The sequence below is a fragment of the Cryptomeria japonica genome, chromosome 3, assembly GCF_030272615.1.
Source record: "Cryptomeria japonica chromosome 3, Sugi_1.0, whole genome shotgun sequence".
Taxonomy (NCBI): Eukaryota; Viridiplantae; Streptophyta; class Pinopsida; order Cupressales; family Cupressaceae; genus Cryptomeria; species Cryptomeria japonica.
Window position 1 is genome coordinate 349,222,645 of NC_081407.1, and position 19,888 is coordinate 349,242,532.

At 41.2% G+C, this 19,888-nt stretch overlaps 1 protein-coding gene across 2 annotated transcripts in view; it reads right to left on the bottom strand.

Annotated features, from left to right (window-relative positions):
* Positions 1-19,888, bottom strand: part of LOC131076511 (uncharacterized) — a 169,675-nt gene that overhangs the window by 125,808 nt on the left and 23,979 nt on the right. For both annotated transcript variants that reach the window (XM_058013741.2, XM_058013740.2), the window contains exon 2: positions 4,872-4,997. In XM_058013741.2, coding sequence (XP_057869724.2) covers positions 4,872-4,997 — 126 coding nt within the window. The remainder of the gene's footprint in view (positions 1-4,871; positions 4,998-19,888) is intronic.

The following is a 19,888-nucleotide window of genomic DNA, read 5'->3' on the forward strand; positions in this document are numbered from 1 at the left end:
TACGTTAGCACACAATGATTAATTTGAAAACCGAATTTGAAGAAAGCAGGATACTTCAGCTAAAGAGCTTGATTGATTTGAACATGAACATTATGAAGCTCTTTGATTACAAATTTACTTGTTCGGCTGTGGTTCAAGGACTTAGGCGATTTCGACTGCTAAATTTACACTTAGACACTTTAAGATCAATTTCAAAGATGGATGAGGCTTAAAGATTCCCTAAGTCTGAGAAATGCGTTCTTGGTTAACTCCTAGGAACAGACTTTGACTCCAATTGTTTTGCCTGATGCCTTTCAAATGGGAAAAGATGTGGTTTAAGGATTTAATCATTTAATCAATTTTGTGCGAACACATCTATCCAATTTTGCATATATTTTAAATGATTTTAAGAGAGACAAAGCAAACTTACCTAGCGAAATGAATGGTGTCAATCCGCACAATCTAGCCTGCACGAATGATTTCTTTTGAAATTTGAAAAATGCCTCTCTTATGCCCTATGCTTTTGAAAAGACAAATGCACAACTTGCAAATTTAGAATGGGAGAGTTCTGCAATTTCAAATTTTCACGGTTAACTCCCTATTTCTCTAATTTCACGCCTAGGTTTGGAGAAGAAATGCAGTTTTGAGGACTTAGGTTCAGCAACTTACCTTGGTTGGAATTCGGTGATTTACTTCTGCTGCAAGCTCTTGCTTTGCAATTTTAGTGGTAAACTTTGGGGCTATTGCGATGTTCTCAAGCTTTTACCTTGCGTTTTCTCTTCAAACAGCGTCAAACTTGGGCACTTAAAAAACCTTCTAAACCTTCACACTTCTGCGATTACCTTGGGCATTTTGAATGGGTTTATGGCGTTTTTTCTTCAACAAATTTCAAACCTCCCACACTCCTTCACGATTGCTATGGGTTTATGGCGTTTTTGAAAATCCTCTTAACCACGTGATATTGCCAAGCTTCGGGAGTTTTGGAGGGATTGCAATGCTTAGAAATTGCAATTTTTCTTCCTACACGAACTTCGGCATTTGTATTGCTTTCTGCAAAGTTTGAAATCACGATTTTGGAGTTTGAAGAGCTTTTCAAACTTTACGCTTTAACATTCACGCCGTTTCTGGCGAATTTCGGAGAATGGGGGTGAGGGTTTTCAAACTTGTAAAACTCGCAATCTCCGTTTGGGGTGCAACTTTGGCGATTTAACTTAAACGCAGATTTTAAAAGTATTGCTATTTTTTCCAGGTTACGATTTTCGGGGTTTTAGACAGGTTTGCAAACTTTCATTTTCTATCACTTCTCCTCCATAATGCGACTTTCGGCATTTAGAGTCTCTTTCTAAAACCTTTTCAAAAATCGCGATTTTGCCTTATCGCGCGATTTCGGGGTTTTGGATTGCTTTTCAAACTTTTTATTTCCCTCACTTTTCCTCCATAATGCGATTTTCGGGGTTTTGAGGAGGTTTGCCAAGTTTCACTTTCTTTCACTTTTCCTCCATAATGCGATTTTTTGGGTTTTGAGTCTCTTTTTAAACTTTGTGAAAATCGCAATTTGGGGGGGGGGGGGGGGGGGGGGGTCTTCAAACTTCGGCGTTTTAGAACGTCTTGCAAGTTTTTTAAATTTTTACAACATTATGACTTTCGCCTTATACGGCGAACTTGGGAGTTTTGACATGGTTTGACTAAAAATCACGATTTTGCCTTTATCGAATTTCGGCAAAATAGAGCATTTGAAAAGTCTTTTTAAAACATCGCGATTTTTCCCCAAGTTGCAAATTTCGGTGATTTGGGAGGTCTTGAAAACGTTTGAAAATTCCTTGCAATTCTCCCTTGTTTGGCAAAAATCAGGGTTTTCACCCATTTTGCAAACTTTTTAAAACTCTTGTAATTTTTCCCTTTTAGTGCGAATTTCGGGATTTTGGGAGGTTTTGTCAACTTTTGACACTTTAACAATTTTTTCTCCCTTCTATATCCTTTGGCGAAAATAGGCACTTTGGGTCCTTCTGCGACCTTTAGACGTTTCATCTTTTGGGAATTTCGCAAGCTTCTGCCATTCCTTACCTAAATATTTTACAATTTTAAGCAATCTCTTGGAATTTTAACGCCCGCACATTAAACTCATCTTGCGGATTCCTAGGCTTCCGCTCATGACATCATCATCTCCTGAACTGACTATGGGCACGCTCAAAAAAGGACGCGAGACACCCTGCGTAGAACTCAACAGGGCGAAGACAAAAAGACCAAGAAAAGAAGAGGGGGACCCTGTCGGCGACAGGGAGCGTGTGCAACGCACAACAGTACCCATAAACAAAATTGGCAAGCATGGTATAGATGACTGATTAGGATCATGGAGAATATGTTAGGCTGCTATTAGAGCAGCTAAAAAGAGAGAATAGGATGTTAAGACAGAAACACAGCATGAATGAAGTGGTAGAATAAAAAGATTTAAAAAATCTGAAATCATAACTCAATGCCAAATGGGAATTTTACTAAATAAATAAAATCTATGTAACTTGGGGGTACAACTCCTATGTTTTTGACCCTAAACCCCAATGGAAACATTTCATGCACATGAGTGTTGGACATTTTGTCATTGATGTCCTTGAGGAGCTTGACCAGCTTGTGTGTTTGCTTGAGCAGCTTGTGTGCCTGTCAGCTGCTCAGCTCTATGCCATGTCAGCTTTTATTTTTGAATTTTTAATATGTCAGCTGCTACGTCAGAGTTTTGCCATGTCAGCTCTTGGACTTTTTCAAGAAGTTAATTTCTTTGTGGGACCCGTTTCTGCAGTCTTCATTTTGACACATTGGAATGAATTGTAACGATTGGTGGCGTATTCTGGCGATTTAAGAATGTTCAATTCTTTTGAAATAGATTATTTATTGGGTTGCTTAGGTGCCGTTAATATTCTTTTTGGTGGAATTCGTGGTGGCAAAGCCACGATTTTTTTAAATATCGTGGGTAATCATTTTATGCACAGATCGTGTCTTTGTATACACCATGCAAAGGTCGTGGTGTCTATACTTAGCTTCTTCTTTTTTTAAACTTTATGGTCTGCAGCTATGTTTTTTTGCATAAAAACGTTTTTATGGTCAGCGCGTTTTCCTTCTGAGTGAAGTTATTTTTTGAGTGAGGATGCAGACATTTTTTATGACCATATTTGTGGCTTTCATACTGGGCAGAGAGTGGAATGAAGACGTATTTATTAAAATCGTAGTGTTGGCATCTAACAGCAGGGCAATTAAATCGAATTGAATTGTTTATGTGCTGGAAATATAAATCATTTTTCTTTTCCAGAATATGTGGGAGGTTATGGGTGTTACGGTGTTGTTGTGCTTCAAAATAGTGAGACGCTATTATTTCGGTATTGTGAATATCATTAAAAAAAACGTCTTTATTCTGTGCTGGGTGGTTCGATTCTGGGGGTATTGTCTCCTTTTCAGGAAGCAGCGGAGTATGGTAGTTTTTTTTGTTTTTTTTAAGTCATCTCTGATTTTGACAAGGGTAGATTTGTGTTTTTGAAGAAGTCAAATTCGCAGAGATAAGTGGTAGTTCTTAAGCATGTGTCTAGTGGAATCGACATATGCAGAGTGCTGGATGTTTATCAAAAAATTTGGTTCATCAAATGTCTGAGACAAGGATCGTTCTTGCTGAAGATGATTTCTGAGTTATTGTTTGCTGCTTAGACTTTGTATTCAGTAGCGTGGTTCAGCAAATAAAGCAGAGTTATATTTTTGAATTCTCAAAGTAACTGTTCTGAAGGGAGTTGGAGCTCTCTTATGTTTAAAAGTTGGTGTTCTGATTAATCTCAGTTGATGCTGAGTGGAGAGTTGGTGCTCTCCTGATAGTTGTTTACTTTGTAATCTGGGATGGTGCTCTCCTAATAGTTGTTTACTTTGTAATCTGGGTTGGTGCCCATTCTGAGTTATTGGAGAAACTTTTTGCCGTGGGTTTTTACCCGAAAGGGTTTTCCACGAGAAAAAGTTATGTATTCTTGCTTTGTGTTATGCTTTCATTTTCATATCTCTGTGTTCAATGGTTTTTGAGTTTGCAGAAATTTTGAAAAATCTGAAACACTGATTCACCCCTCCCACCTCTCAGTGTTTCTTGTGTGCTTCTCAATGAGGATGGGTAGGAAACGTGCCCCCCTAAAAAACCAAAATCAAAATGGAAAGATCCCTGGTATGGTAAAATAAATTAGAAATGGCAAGGGATGCCTAGACTTCCCCTATCATCCAAAGGATGGCTAGCCATCTCCTACAATCTAGACTTCAGAAAAACAAAATTTAAAGAAAAACACAAGAATGGAAGAAAAAAAAGGCTGGTCGGGCTCACAAGGACTCCCATGCCCCTTTACAACAACCCTAAATCTTAAAAAAAGACACCAACACCTAAAAACAAAAAGCTTCTTCATTTTGTCATTTTGCATTTTGTGAGATGAAGACGAAGACGAAGAAAGAGAACAGTGAGGAGAAGAGAACAACAGTGCGAAGGAGATAAGTAAGCACCAAAACTAAATCATTTGAGGTGAGTTTGCCATCCATTCTTCATTTTCTGTATTTATCAACAAAATCAAAATCAAAATTATATAGTGTTTAGCAATGAGTCTCAACAACTTCATCTCACAAAATCAATTAGCATTTTATGAAATCCAGGTTTGCATTTACTAATTGTACTTTATTTTGTTGTCGTTGTTTTAGGGTCAGACAAGTGAAAATGAATCAGCATACAAACACCAAAATGATTGAGATTGGTTGCACAGGAAACAATATCACAGGTCTTTATTTAATCAAGTTGTCACAAGATTATTCAAAAACCTATATTCAAATCAACATTTTTAAATTTCTTATCACTCTTATCCAGAAAAGAAAAGAAATTGATCTGCTCCCACCTTAGTCAAAGGCTTTCCTTTCTCAATAACTAGAACCTTTAGTTGGGGTACAATATTCTTAGCTCTAATTGCTCCAAACATACCAGCTGCTCCACCTCCTATGACCACCAGAACTGGTTCATATGGCTGCATAACAGGATTCAGCAATATCAATAGAACTAAAATAGCCATACATAAATGCCAATATAATAACACAGCAAAACCCATTTGTGAAAAGATTACAGATTATGGGTTTTCAAAAACCAATAACTAAGCACAAAAGGTCAATACACCCTCAGTTTATCTAAAATAATTGCAAATTGCAAAGAACCTAGCTATTTATGCCACGTACTATTACTTTTTAAAAACTACTGATTTACAAGAAAGGAAAGCAATATTGTCATATGTTTCAAGAATACCAATTACAATTTACAAATATCATCTCAATCCAGTACCTTTATTTCATGAATTTTGAAGGATGTAGTTAGAGATCATCTTAAATCTCAAGATACCTGAGCCCTACTCTCTGCATTAATATTAACATTGGCTGCATCACCATTTGTAACAACGTGCAGTAAAAAAATATTCAAAAGAGGTTATTAACTTATATGCATTCAACTAACTCTGGTGCAAAGAATAACATGAAACAGGTACAGCTATTTTTTGTAGGGCACAAGATTTATTCAACCAGTACAGAATATAGGAGTGAACTTCAAATGTGAGGGTAGAAATAGAAGTAGAAGAAGAACAACAACAACAACAACTACTTTTAACGTCCACGAGGTTAAACAATAAACAGCCTATGGGACAGTCAGCCTTGCCATCTTCAACTTTTGCAGTTCATTTCTTTTTCTATAAAAGATGATGATGAGCTCACCCAATTTCCCAATAGCCCTCTCAATGAAATACTAAACCAAGAACCAGTTGTCAAGACATTAACATAATTGCTCCTGATGTTTGTATAAGTATCACACTCCAAAATGAAGTGTCTTTCAGATTTGACTGCCACAGAAGTGTAAATAATACACATCCTTTCTTCCCAAGTTTCTTTAGGCCTTTTCCACCACCTTTTTCACAACAGAGTTGATGAGAGTTAGTTCTTAATTAAGCAATAAGAATTTTGACTCTCTATGGGATACAAGCCTTTAGGTACGCTTTTTGAAAAAGATCACATGTGGGATTGAACTCCTCAATATAATATTTCATTTTTCTCCATAGCACTTTACTCCAAGTACGCTTACTAGATTTATCCTTTTTCTCTTTGTTGTCTATGGGGCATGCATTTAAACAGATATTCAATTTACTCATCCATCTACTATTTTGGCTCATCCATGTCTTCGTTCTTTTGCTCAAGCTATCACCGAAAACAACCTTTGTCCATCTATAATATTTCTTTTTTCTTTTTTCTCCCTAGCACTTTACTCCAAGTATGCTTACTAAATTTATCCTTTATCTCTTTGTTGTATATGGGGCACGCATTTAAATAGATATTCCATTTACTCATCCATCTACTATTTTGGCTCATCCATGTCTTCTTTCTTTTTCTCAAGCTGTCACCGAAAACAACCTTTGGCCATCTACTTGCTTCCATTTTTCCAATTCTTTTTAAATAAACTATGAGACACATCATAGCAATTGCTTCAATAGGGACTGCCCCCAGGCAAAACGGCAAAATATCATAATTAACCGAACTTTTAATTTTAAAATTGCTTGTGATCAAGCACTTTTGCATTTTCTCAATTTGTTTCCACTTTGAAATAGAAGTGTTGCTAGCCCATAATTCACACCCATATAGCACAACTGGGAGCACTAAAAGAACAAAAAGAACCTGGATAGTTTTCCAATCCCAAAGTTCAGCCTCTCTACATCTATATTGAAGAGCATATAACGCTTTCGATCCTCCCAAAGTTCTCTTTTTTTTGCAGACCTCCCAAATTAGCTGCTTGTTGAAGTCAATTGCAAGATATTTGTACTCATTAACTTCTTCAAGAGTATTACCTTCAAAGTGGAAATTATACCGACTTTGCTTCCTTTTGTTAGAGAAAGTCATGATTTTAGTCTTGCAGTTGTTGATATTAACTTGTATCCCCACTACAGTTCAAAAACGTTCAAGGGCATATAAGTGCTCTTTTTTTGCCGAGTCCAAGTCTGCCAACTATGACTCCAATGTTATCAACTTGTCATTGACATACCTGGGTAATCTGTATGGTGCTCAATGAAACCACCAACCATGATATATGAGAAAGTTAAAAATCAAATGAACCAATTACCCCATTGAGCAACAACAATAGTAGCCTCTACAAACATTCATTGAACGCATCCTTAATTAAGAACACAAAAAAGGCATCAGTCCACCACCTAAAATATTTTGGCTTTATTTTAGTTCTAGCTAAGGGTATTGTTCATACATTTTCTTCTATTGAAGAACCGTATTTCCATCTCTTTTCAGACTTGGGAAAATTCCTCTCAAGTGAGAGAGTCTACCAAAAGTCATATAGAAACATTCTGATTCTTTCATCTCCACCAGCTTAATCATGCAAACTGTTGCTAATTAAAAATGGCTAGTCAATATATTCTTTTCCTCCCAAAATTCTAGCGATAAATTCAATTTTGTCATGCCCCTGCAAATAAATACAACTGATCACAACTTTTATAAGATTGAAATCGCAGCATCTAGCAAATAAAATCACAGCCTCTCTTATATTAAACCTGCACAATATGAATTAATAGGAGGCCAACCAAAGTATAGGAAATAATAATTTATTCTAAACAGGCCGACTAGTTGAAAGGGAATATAATAAATAAAGGCTGGCCTAGGTTAAATGTAATTAATAAAAAGGGCAGCAATTTCCTACAATGAAAGATAATTCAAATATAATTAAGGTTCAAAGAAAGAGTTGTGACTCTTTAAAAGGGCAGCAAATGCAAATAGGTGTATCCTTTCAAGGTAAAAAGGTATGACCCTTTCCATTATGGAGGCTATAAAAGGAAGGAAGACTCATTTGTAGAAGGCATCCATGAAGGAAAAAAAATCGAATGATCAAGAGAAAATAAGCAGAAAGAGAATCAAAATCAGAACTGAATTAATATTACCAATAGTGCTAATTAAGAGATAAAGCAGATAGATAAGTAGAATTACAGATATATGCATATATGTACATGCGATAGGGATACTTGCAGAAATTATTGACCTTTGCAAGTAATCTGAATGCTTATCTTTATGATAAATATGTGATGACATATTCATATAGTTAGTCTATTTTGAATTGGGTAGAAATGGTTGCAAAACAGGAAGGCCGATCAACCTTTTGAGTTCGCGAGACATGAAGACCCAACATACCCACTGACTAGTATGCCACCCACAAAGGGTTAAGCCTCGTGGGCCGGGAGGCATATGTGTGATCTCGGGCTTGGTGGAGGGAGGAAATCTTCATATTCTTATCAAGCATGCCACCCATTGAGGGTTAAGCCTCATGGGCTGGGAGGCTGATTAGTGCTCCTAGGCTTGATCGAGGAGGATGGAGCATTTCCAAGGTGGACTGGGGGATGGAATGGAGCATTTTCCACCCATTCTCTTGCAATACAAGGATAACTATCCTTGAGATTGCAGTTTGCAAAGTTTCTATCTATTTCTCAATAGGGTTACTATAGGAATATGCTTTGGATGATTATTAATGCTATTGATTATATATGCATTTATATTTTATTGGATTTCTAACCTTTCTGAAAATAGTTGGCCTCATGGATTACATTTCAAATGTTTGGTTTTAGGGCAAAATATAAGAATATCCCCAAAGGGGACATTACAATTGGTATTAGAGCAAGGATCCTGCCAACCTGCACGGAAAATAAATAAATAAACCCAGTTGATAAATAATAGTGTTATGTTAAAATGAAAACCAAGAGAGCCAAAATATTTTCCTTTATAGTTATAAGGATATTCAGCATCATCTTGGTCTTAGCACCCTCAAACTTGCACCCTTTCATAGCAAAATTCTATTGAGACACATATCTTTGCATTTGTAGCTTATCCAAAATTGCACATAGAGCAAACAGCCACACTACCCAATCTTTTGACAAAGAGATGATACTTCCAAGCCAAGGCAAAAGATACATTAAACGTGTGACCCTCGTAACTTTGTAAACTACAAGCTTCCAACATACACTATGTTTTAGGCAAGTTCACTGATGTGACAAAGTCACAAAACCATCCCAAAACACTTAACAATTATTAGAACTCACCAGTAATCAGCATAAATGTGTAAAGAGGCCTTGCAAATTCCCACCATAGTAGATAAAGGCAATCTTCAGCGATTACCCTATCTCATGGGTCTCCATAGGCTAATATAAAGATTTGGAGACCATTCTGGCTTCATCAGTGGGCACATTGGGTGCCATTCTTCTAATATTTCCTTCTCAGTGCACCGTCAGCTTTGAGATTTGCCTTTCGGGAATGCTTCAGGCTCCGTTTGGGCACACTTACTATTTATAGTAAGTCACTTGCACATTACTATTTATAGTAAAGCATTAGGATGATTCAGCACATCTTGGTGATCTTCCAGAAGTTAGCAAAATGATCAAATGTTTATTATATTGGCTAATATTATTATTAAAGGGATTAATTTAGTATTTATTAAAGTCAAGCTTTAATAATAATATATATTACATAGAGTGTTATAATGAGCAATTAAATGCTAAGGCATTTAATATAATATTAAAACCAATTAAAATATGACTTGGGCACCCAATATGAGGATATAAAATAATAAACAAAAGGGAAATGTTTTTAATAATTAAAAAGCTAACTCCTCATGGGAAATCGTGCCAAGTAGAAGAATATAAAAGCTCAAAAACAAAAGCAAATAGATCATTCATTTATTATTTAACACTTGTGAAAATTGGTGCTTGAGGAGAAACAAGGGTTTCTAGAGAATTTTCAGTCTTTGAGAACGAAATCTCTCAAGGATTTGTATGACTATAGCTGTGAAAGATCACCCAAGGACATCTTTGCACGTAGCTTCAATCAAAGGTTGTTGTCGGGAAAATTAATATTTGTTAAGTAGGTGTTTAGGGGTGAGCGGTTGATCGACGATTGCCAACAGTTGGCACTCGCAGTCGGTCGACACCCATATATATATGTTTGTGTACCTATCCTTGAGATAGGATTTTATGTTATGTTATGATGCTGGAATGTTATTCTGAAGACACATTGTAATGCTAACATTAATGAATATATACTTGTGAGTTCTCTACATTTTGTGCATATGCGTACTATTCTATTTTACTTGCATTCTCTGATGTTCTGAACACGTACCCTACGAGGCAAAACATTTGGCGTAGTTGCCTGAACGAATCTGTTTGGAGAATGAGTCACCCGAAGGAACGGTAGGCGTATGACATGGCGAGAACCCTACAATGGGCCAACCAATGAGTGAACCAAGTACCAGTGACGAAGAAGTCTTTGAAGGTGAACGAGCACTAACAGAAGACTGTGCAAACATACTGAAGGCGTCCATTGGCACTTACGTCCATAGGGAAGCCAAACGTGTAGAGATTCCCGAGAGTGTAATCTGGGATTCACTCGGAGTAAGTCCAGCGGTGGATCATCTTATGTGCCACTTTTATTAGCACAACACTTCATCGCTCTTCACAATTTGCAAGAAGAAGAAAATCGTGAGGATCGCCGCCAATAGATCCTATAGTGATTTGAGGAACAAACCCGACGGGAGGAGGAGGAGCGTGACGAGAACCGTCAACGGCAACAAATCCTCAACCCGTACCAAGGAGGTAATTGATGCCAATAACCTTGAATAAAGATAGGAAGCGTGTGCCAAAGGGCCAAGAAGACGAGCAGGAAGCCATCCAAAGGGCATTAAGGTTGGAGGAGCAAGCCGAGCGCAAACGGAGGTTACGGAGAATTGCAGAAGAATCAACTAGAGGGGACCGTGGGAGGCTACCCGAAGGGAACCAGGAAGGTGTCAAAGGGTACGAAGTGGACCAGAATGTTCAAGGAGATGTTGGTGAGAGATTAGTTGAAGATGATCAAGTATCTGAGTTAATTTAAAATACTTGATGTCGTTTGGGACACCTGACCCTCACATTAGAAGAAAGTAGGGACGGTGGAGGAGTAGAATCAGATACACCGTACCGAAGGGAGTCGAGGGGTTCGGAGAGAGGAAGGGCAAGGAGTGATGAGAACATTGCAGACAGGCGCGTAGAGGATACGAGAGCATCTGGGAGTGTCGGGAGGACACTAGGGCACTGTAGTCAAAACGTTTTGTTCGGGTCGAGTGCACCAAACTCGAGAGCGATTCCAACCGGACCAAGTACACAGAGCGGGTCACAAGGAACCACCACAATGTCTAAAAATCAGAAGTTGCCAAAGCTCACGGGGGATGGCACGGAGGACCCCGTACGGCACTGTAGGACTTGTGAGACAATCTGGTCGGCCAATGAGCAGACCAACCAGGATGAGTGGGTGGTACAATTCCCTGCTACCCTACAGGGAGTGGCAATAGATTGGTTTTCTGAAGTGGATAGAACCAAGGTGGGCAAATGGCCTGACCTAAAGAAAGTTTTTCAAGCGGAGTTTAAACTGCTTCGGGACGATAACGAAATTGTAACAGAAATCTACAGCATGAAGCAAAGCAAACACAAGAGCGTGCGAACATACAATCAGCAGCTCAAGGAGCTACAGGGGAAGATGGAGAATCAACCAACGGACAGGCTTAAGAGACGCTGGTTTGTGGAAGGATTGAAATCCTCCCTAAGAAAGAAGATGAAAGTGGTCCCCCCGACATCATATGAGGATGCATACAATAGAGCAATGGATATTGAGAGTGAAGACAAGACATCCCGAAAAAAGAACCGATCTGATGATGATTCTTCTTCAGGGGGAAGCAATACGGATGAGGAGGCAAGCAAGAAGGTGCAAGCCTTGCAAAAGGACATGCACCGAATGATGGAGTTTAAAGCTATGAAGGGGAGTAGCAGCAAGAGTGAAGGGGAATTATGGTGTGCACACTGTAAGGAAGAAGGTCACACAAAAAGCACCTCCCCTAAAAAGGCCTTCTGTGACATTTGCCAAGTATTGGGACACTCCACCAAGGAGTGCCCATACAACATGAAGACCACAGGTGCACAAGTACTCAAGCAGGAGCAGCCATCAACGGCCACCGTGGCGGCCACCCCACAACAAACAACCAACATAACTGCATCATCCAATGGCTACAAAAATAACCAGAAGGGAGGAAAAAACAACAATAATAATAGCCATCAAATACAGTATGATGCCAAAGGCCGACCAATGATCCAATATCGAGCCTATAGCAAATGGGGACATTTTGCTAGAGATTTCTCGAAGGGGAAAAGTTCGCAACACCTGTGCACATGGTGTGGTCCTAGTGACCATGACAATACCAACTACCCAAAGTCGGGGGTGAACCTGTTAACCATCGACAGGACAAACGAGGAAGCCACCTTGGCAATCACACGAGCATTGTTGGTGTTGGAAATAAGCCACACCCGGACCGACGATGGACTGGTCCAAGAGGGGCCAGTAGCTCAGTGGTAGAGCACTCCAGCAGCGTATGGAAGGTCCTAGGTTCGAGTCCTAGCTGGTCCATGTCTCAACATGGTATCAAAGCCAGGTCCAGGCTAGGAGCCCCAAGCACACGAGAGGTGTGGCTTAAGGGGGGTGTTGGTGTTGGAAATAAGCCACACCTGGACCGACGATGGACTGGTCCAAGAGGGGCCAGTAGCTCAGTGGTAGAGCACTCCAGCAATGTATGGAAGGTCCTAGGTTCGAGTCCTAGTTGGTCCATGTCTCAACAAGCAAGAGCGAAGAAAGCTACGTACCCTGACCCCAATACGGAAAAGGAGAGAGTACGGGAAGCTAAGGCCGACATTGAAAGGGAAATGATGGAGGAGCGTAGGGAGAAAAATGACACTACCCGTACTTCGCTACGTGCGAAGTCGAATGTCCCGAGGCAAGTGTTGCAGCCGAAAGTACCCATAAAGATTAAGGACCTTCTTGAGACTATGCCACGACTGAAGACAGCTATCACCAATGCCATAGATGTGCCTAACCGTACGATGGCACTCCACACAGAGATCCTCGTCAACTCTTCGGCCAACCCGATGCTACTTGTTGTGAATAGTGGCAAACACCCAGCCGTAGTGGAAATGGGTATATTGGGCACAATCCTCACCGATACCATTGTAGACGAAGGATCAGGAGTGAACATGTTGCCCGAGGAGACATGGAAGAAATTGGGGAAGCCTGTGTTGTGGCCATCAACATTCAACCTGGTGGGAGCCGACCAACACGGCATCAAGCCTATCGAAACCCTAATGGCACAACGGGTAGCTATTTGCACACAACCTTTTATTTTAGATTTTGTGGTAATTTCTCTTAAGAAGAAAGGCTATGATGCAATCCTCGAAAGGGGATGGCTCATCACAGCAAAGGTGAACCATAACTGGAAGCGGAATACGCTATCCATGGAAAGTGGTGGGAGGGAATTTGTGATTGATTTACGGACACAAATGGTGAGCGAGGAGCTAGCATCCTCTTCAAGATCCGACTCGGAGGGGGAGACCCCCGGAATAGACAAAGGCAGAAAAACAAATGGAGCCAAATGATGAGGGTGTTCTGGAATTGGAAGGTTGTTCAAAAGATGAGGTGGGCTCGTTGAACAGACTCTTCCACTAGCAGATGGAGGATTATGAAATCTTCCATCTAGAATGCAACATGCTGCAAGTAGAAGAAGCACAGGAGAAGGACGTGTTTCCTCCTGAATATGGGGAGTACAAGGAAGGGGTGGCCCAAGTCAATGAGACCCCAGCCCACCAATTTCCCAAGGATAAACCCATATGGTACGAGGATCCTACACTTAAGGAGACAAACTTGGGAGAAGAAGCAAGCCCGAAGACCATCCTCGTGGGTGACGATTGGAATCCTATGTTGAAGGCAGTAGCCTTCAATTTTTTTATGGAGTATAAGGATGTCTTTGCCTGGACCTATAATGATCTAAAAGGGGTCCCACCGGAACTGTTTGTCCACCGGATCCCACTTGTACCAAGAGCCCAACTGGTGCAAAAGAGACCGTACCGTATGAATAAGAATTATGCTGCAAGGGTGAATGATGAAATAGAACGCATACTGGAAGCAGGCATCATATTCCGGGTGGAGATGAGCAAGTGGATCTCACCGATAGTGATATCATTGAAAAAGGAGGCAAATCAAATTCGCATTTGTGTGGATTTTCGGTGTTTGAACGCCATCACCATTTAGGACCCATCCCCGATACCCATCACCGGCAACATTCTTGAGGAAGTGGTCGGACATGAAATGTACTCCTTTCGGGATGGCTTTTCGAGGTACAACCAAATTTCAATTATGGAGGAGGACAAGTTGAAGACCACATTCGTGGTTGAGGACAGCGTTTATGCCTACAACCAAATGTTGTTCGAGTTATGCAATGCCCCGGCTACCTTCCAAAGGATAGTCCTGCACATCTTTGACAAAATATCTGTTAGGAACTTTAAAGCATTTTTCGACAACTAGTCCATCTATAGTGGCCAGGACACACTTGGTAGCCTTAAGGGAATGCATGGAGCGATGTCGGAGAGCGCGGCTGGCACTAAATCCCAAGAAATGTCGATTTATGGTGCCTCAAGGGAAATTACTCGGCCACACTGTGTGTAAAGTCGACTTGAAAACAGATCCAAATAAGGTGAGGGTAATCGTTGAGATGGAATCTCCAACGGATGTGTCAAGTATCAAGTCCTTTCTCGGACACATAGGGTACTATCGGAAGTTTATCAAAAACTTCGCCCAGATTTCGTACCCCCTTAACAAACTAACACGGAAGGGAGAGTCATATGTGTGGGAGATGGCATAGGCAAAAGCCTTCGAGGAACTCAAGACGAGGTTGGTGGATGCACCCATCTTGGCCCACCCAAATTGGGATAGAGAATTCCACGTACATGTGGATGCCTCTAATTATGCTATCGGTGCCACACTGGCATAGGTGGGAGGACATGGGTTAGACCACCCAATTTATTTTGCCAGTCGATTGTTGTCGAAGGCAGAGAAAAATTATAGTACCACTAAGAGGGAAACTCTCGGGATGGTCTACGCAGTGCAGAAATTCCGACACTACCTACTAGCAATTCCATTCACATTTTATGTGGATCACCAGGCGCTAATGTATCTGGTGAATAAACCCATTATTCAAGGGAGGATCAATAGGTGGCTACTCCTATTGCAAGAGTTCACCTTCACCATTATTGTACGCCCTGGAAAGAGTCACGTAATTGCTGATCAATTGTCACGGATCAAATCTAGAGAACCACCCGAAGGAGTGAATGATGACTTCCCGGATGCTCATTTATTTCAAATAGTTGCACTACCGTCATGGTACAACAATATCGGGGAGTACCTATCGACTTCACAGTTTCCGACTGACATGCTACCTGGAGAGAGAAGAAAGTTGGTTCTGAGGAGTCGGACATTTCAATTGATCAACGGGTTGCTCTACAAGATGGGACCCGATCAAGTATTGAGAAGATGTGTCATGGAAGAAGAGATCCCCGAGGTGCTGAGAGAGGCACACGAGGGGCCTGCAGGTGGCCACATGGGCCCAAGCACCACAGCTCGAAAGGAGTTGTTGGCAAGATTATGGTGGCCCACCCTATACAATGATGCTCGAGAATGGGTGGTGGGGTGTGATACTTGCCAAAGGGCAAGCAAACCACTCAAGAGAAACTTTATGCCCCTAAACCCTTCCCATGCGCATGAGTTGTTTGAGCAATGGGGATTGGATTTCAAAGGACCATTGAAGGCCAGTCGAGGGCGGAGGTGTCGATATATCATGGTGGCGACAAAATATCTGACAAAGTGGGCTAAAGCATGAGCGCTGCCAGACAACTCAGCCCTAAGTACGACAAAGTTTATATACGAGCAAATCATCACCCGATATGGCACCCCCATCCAATTGATGAGTGACAGAGGAGGGCATTTTGTAAATCATGTGGTGAAACTTTTGACGATGGAGTTTAAAACTTTTCACTCCTTGTCCAGCCCTTACTACCAAAGAGCCAATGGGCAAGCAGAGGCCACGAACAAAATACTCATCTCCATCATATACAAGTCCTATGGCGTCAAGCAAGAAGATTGGGAGGAAAGGCTTTCGTTTGTCCTGTGTGCTTACCGAGCCACATACAAGGTGACAACAGGCTAGACACCCTTCTAGTTGATGTACGGTCAGGAGGCAATTGTACCGGTCGAGTTCATGGTACCTAGCTTGTGTATAGCCATTGAGAATCGACTGGGTGACATGGAAAGCTTGCAGGAAAGGTTGTACGCACTAGGCAAGCTGGATGAGCAGGGAATGATGGCTCAATGGGCCACTGAAGCCACCCAACAACGTCGAAAATTCTGGCATGATAAGCACATTCGACGTATGAAGTTCAACCCAAGCCAATGGGTGTTGAAGTACAATAGCCGAAATGAAATAAAGCCAGGAAAATTCAAAGTAAGATGGTTGGGCCCTTACAAAATCCGGAAAGTGGCGGAGAATGAAGCAATTAAGTTGTCAACTTTGGATGACCAACCAATCAGGGAGCCAGTGAACGGGTCGAAATTAAAGATATATCACCGTAAGCAGCAATGGAACAGCCCGGTTCGTCCGAAGGTGGAACCGGACTAGACAACTTGAAAAGGTATTTTTATTGTTTTCAAAATATATATATATATATATTAAAAAAAAAAACTCACCATACGGCCGAGTAGACTTAACGTCGTACAAAGGGAGAGAAGCGAAACATAAATAACAATGTCATACGGATAAGGTAAAAACCGTACGACCGTATGAATAATTTGATTGGCTCAAACCACAAATGTTCGAAGGAATATAAAACCGTACGATCGTACGCAACCAGCAACTATGAAGTGAAGATAACCAAAATTTCGTACAGAGAAGCATGTCTATACGGCTGGAGAGGAGGAGGTCAAAGACGTACGGGATACAATCGTACGACTAGAAGGTGAAATCCATACACAATAAAGAGAAATCGCACAAGGCAGATCAAGTCCATACAACAAACAAGAGAAAATCGGTCATATTCGTACATCGGTACAACAACAAATAGGAGGAGGTCGTATGGTAAGGAGGAAGTGAATCCGTACATAAGGAAGAAGATTCAAGAATCCATATGGCAATCACACAGGTGGTCAGAGATCCGTACAACGGCAAACAACAAGAGGTTGTACGAGAGAAGTTGCAAAAGGAGAGAGTGGGGAAGTTTGCACATTCCAAAGTCGTACAAGGAGTAGAATCGTACAAGGCATAAAATCAATCGTACACCTTGAATTTGAATCCGTACAAGTGACTCACAAGCTGATCCGTACAAGGCCACAGCCGTAGGGAAAACAAATCATACTAAGACAGCCGTACTAGGACAGAGAACAAAATAATTGAATTTGAAAAATAGTATACGTGTTCTCGCGGGCAATTAAAAGTCTAATTAATGGAGTCACGTACAACAAAACACGATTGGACAAAACGATTGCAGCAGTTACAGTCCCCAAGAAACCAACAGTCCAAACAAGGAAGAATGGCAGAATCAAGCAGCGCAGCAGCCATGGATAAGGGGAAGAGAATGTTGCCTTCAGGAGTAAAGATTGCAAGCAGGACAGATACAGGCAAAATAGTCAAGGCCAAGAAAGGGAAAAGAATGCAGGATAAAGTGACCGTGGACACAATCACCTTCGAGGGATTGAGCGACACTCTTTGCAGGACATGGTGGCTGGAGACAGCCGAGGACCACCCCATAAAAGAATCCCTCAGGCAACCATGAGTGCATTGGGCAATCCAGATGCCAGTGTTTCCCATTCGATATTTTGAGCCACACCTGCGAACAATGATCGCTACATACGACAGAAGCACTCTGGAGTTTGCGTTTGATTACCAACGGTGTACTGTGACAGTGTCATTCTCGGCAGATGCATTCACTCGGGTGTTCGGCATCCCTGGTGACGGCCGAAAGATTGACAAGACCGCCACGAAGATGTCCACAGAACAAAAACAAAAACTCCTGCGATTGGTAAGCCAATGTAATTTGACACCAAAAGAATGGGAGATGGTGAATGCACCTAAGGGGCGAGGGTTGAAGAAATCGTTCATCGTGCCTGGAGAATGGCAGTGTTTGTTGGATGTAATGAAGAGCCGCCTGACAGGGGCCAGTCGAGCTTCCGACACAGCTGTGCCCATGTTAGCTTTGATGAATTGGTTAAGAAATGGCACCATGTATGATTGGGCAACTGTACTCTGATGCAGAGCCCTGGTATAGGTATAGAGTAGGTTCCCCTAATCCAAGAACAAACCAAGGGCTCCAACAATCACAAAGACCTTAAGGGTCAAGAAAGATCAATTTAACAAGTCCCACATCCCTTCCTTCCAAAAAGCTTCCTCACAAGGTTACTTCCATTGAGTGTTTCATAAGGTCTTCTAGTGACTCTTAAGGACCCTATAGCCCAACAATGGTTTGGTCCTCTCTCCAATTCACCAATGCTTATCTAGGGTTTGGTTTGAAGTCCCCTAGGTCAAGAAGACTCCCTTCAATCACCAGATTAGGTTCCCTTTAATGGTTTGAGACAGCTGTTGCAATAAGGCCTACTAATCCTAGTAGCCTTGCCAGACCGATTTTCCACAATTAACTCCTTATTTCTCCAAAGGACCCAGACAACTAATCCCAGATTTGGATACCCTTTAGAGAGTTACAAAGCATTTCCCAAGGGTTCTGACAGTTTGGGAACACAAGAGTCCAAACCCTATCTTGGTTAAGAGACTTAATAGCCCCAATTAGGCCTATTTTACAAAGGAGAGGGTAGGCACAGACCCTATCTTGTCAAACCAACACAAGGAGCACTCTTAGGGCATGGTAAATCCACCAATTCCTAAGTTTTAGGCAATGATCAGACCCCTAACACCTGAAGTGAGACCTATTTGCTTGCACTTGCACGGTGGCCACATGGAGTTGCCCACCTTAATGCATCAAACCCTTGGCTCCGACCAATCCTAACCTGCAAAAGGCTTTCAAAATCTTAAAATACATTGGCCATAGTTGCATCTCCTCCAAAGTCGTGGGTTACCAATGAAGGATCAGCAAGATGAGGCCATTTCTTTGTGAAACCCTAGGTAAAACTGTCAAATCTAGACCACTTCCAGAAAATTGCAGGTTTCTCCCTTGTCTTGGCGAATTAGGACCTCAGACTTGATGCATATGAAAGGTGACTGGCCACTCTAACACATCCCACTGGTTTTCTAATTCCAAAATGTCCGTACAGTACGGTACACCGTGCAGAATAACAAAATTGCAGGAAATTCTTAAAATTTTATTGCTTCAATGATGCCAATTGTTTACAAAACTCCTCTCCCCTCAATGATGATTGGGAATGACATTTTATACCTTACTCAACAGTTATCAACCACCTTTTGAAGTGAGGTGACCGTTGGAAGGAAGATGCTCTTTGTAACCAAAAGTTGTCATCAAAAGTTGTCATGTTTGAGCAACTTTGACACATGTTAAGTTCGCAGACCTAGAGTTGTTTCAACATGTCTTAAACCTTCCTAAGACATCTCCAACACATAAACACCTAGAAAATACTCAACTAAATACCCCTAGGCCCATATGCCCATGGTGGCTTATCAACTTGCCAAATCCATGTCATTGGGTAACAAAGTGGGGTTTATTACAAAAATCAAACAAACAAAACTATCCTATTACATAGATTGAAAGGTCACATTCCCATGTGTGACCTTTAGGCCTTCATTGCCCTGATTATCTTAGTCATGAGGTGCCCCTGCACCATACTCTCATACAGGATTCATGACTTCCTCACGTTGCAACATAAAGCTCTGTACATGCCCCATCATGCCATTGGACTTTTCCTTGATGTTGTTCAAACACAGGTGCCCCAAGACAGATATGTGTGGCAGCCGCAGAGTCGCATGGACCCTTCACACCTGCCC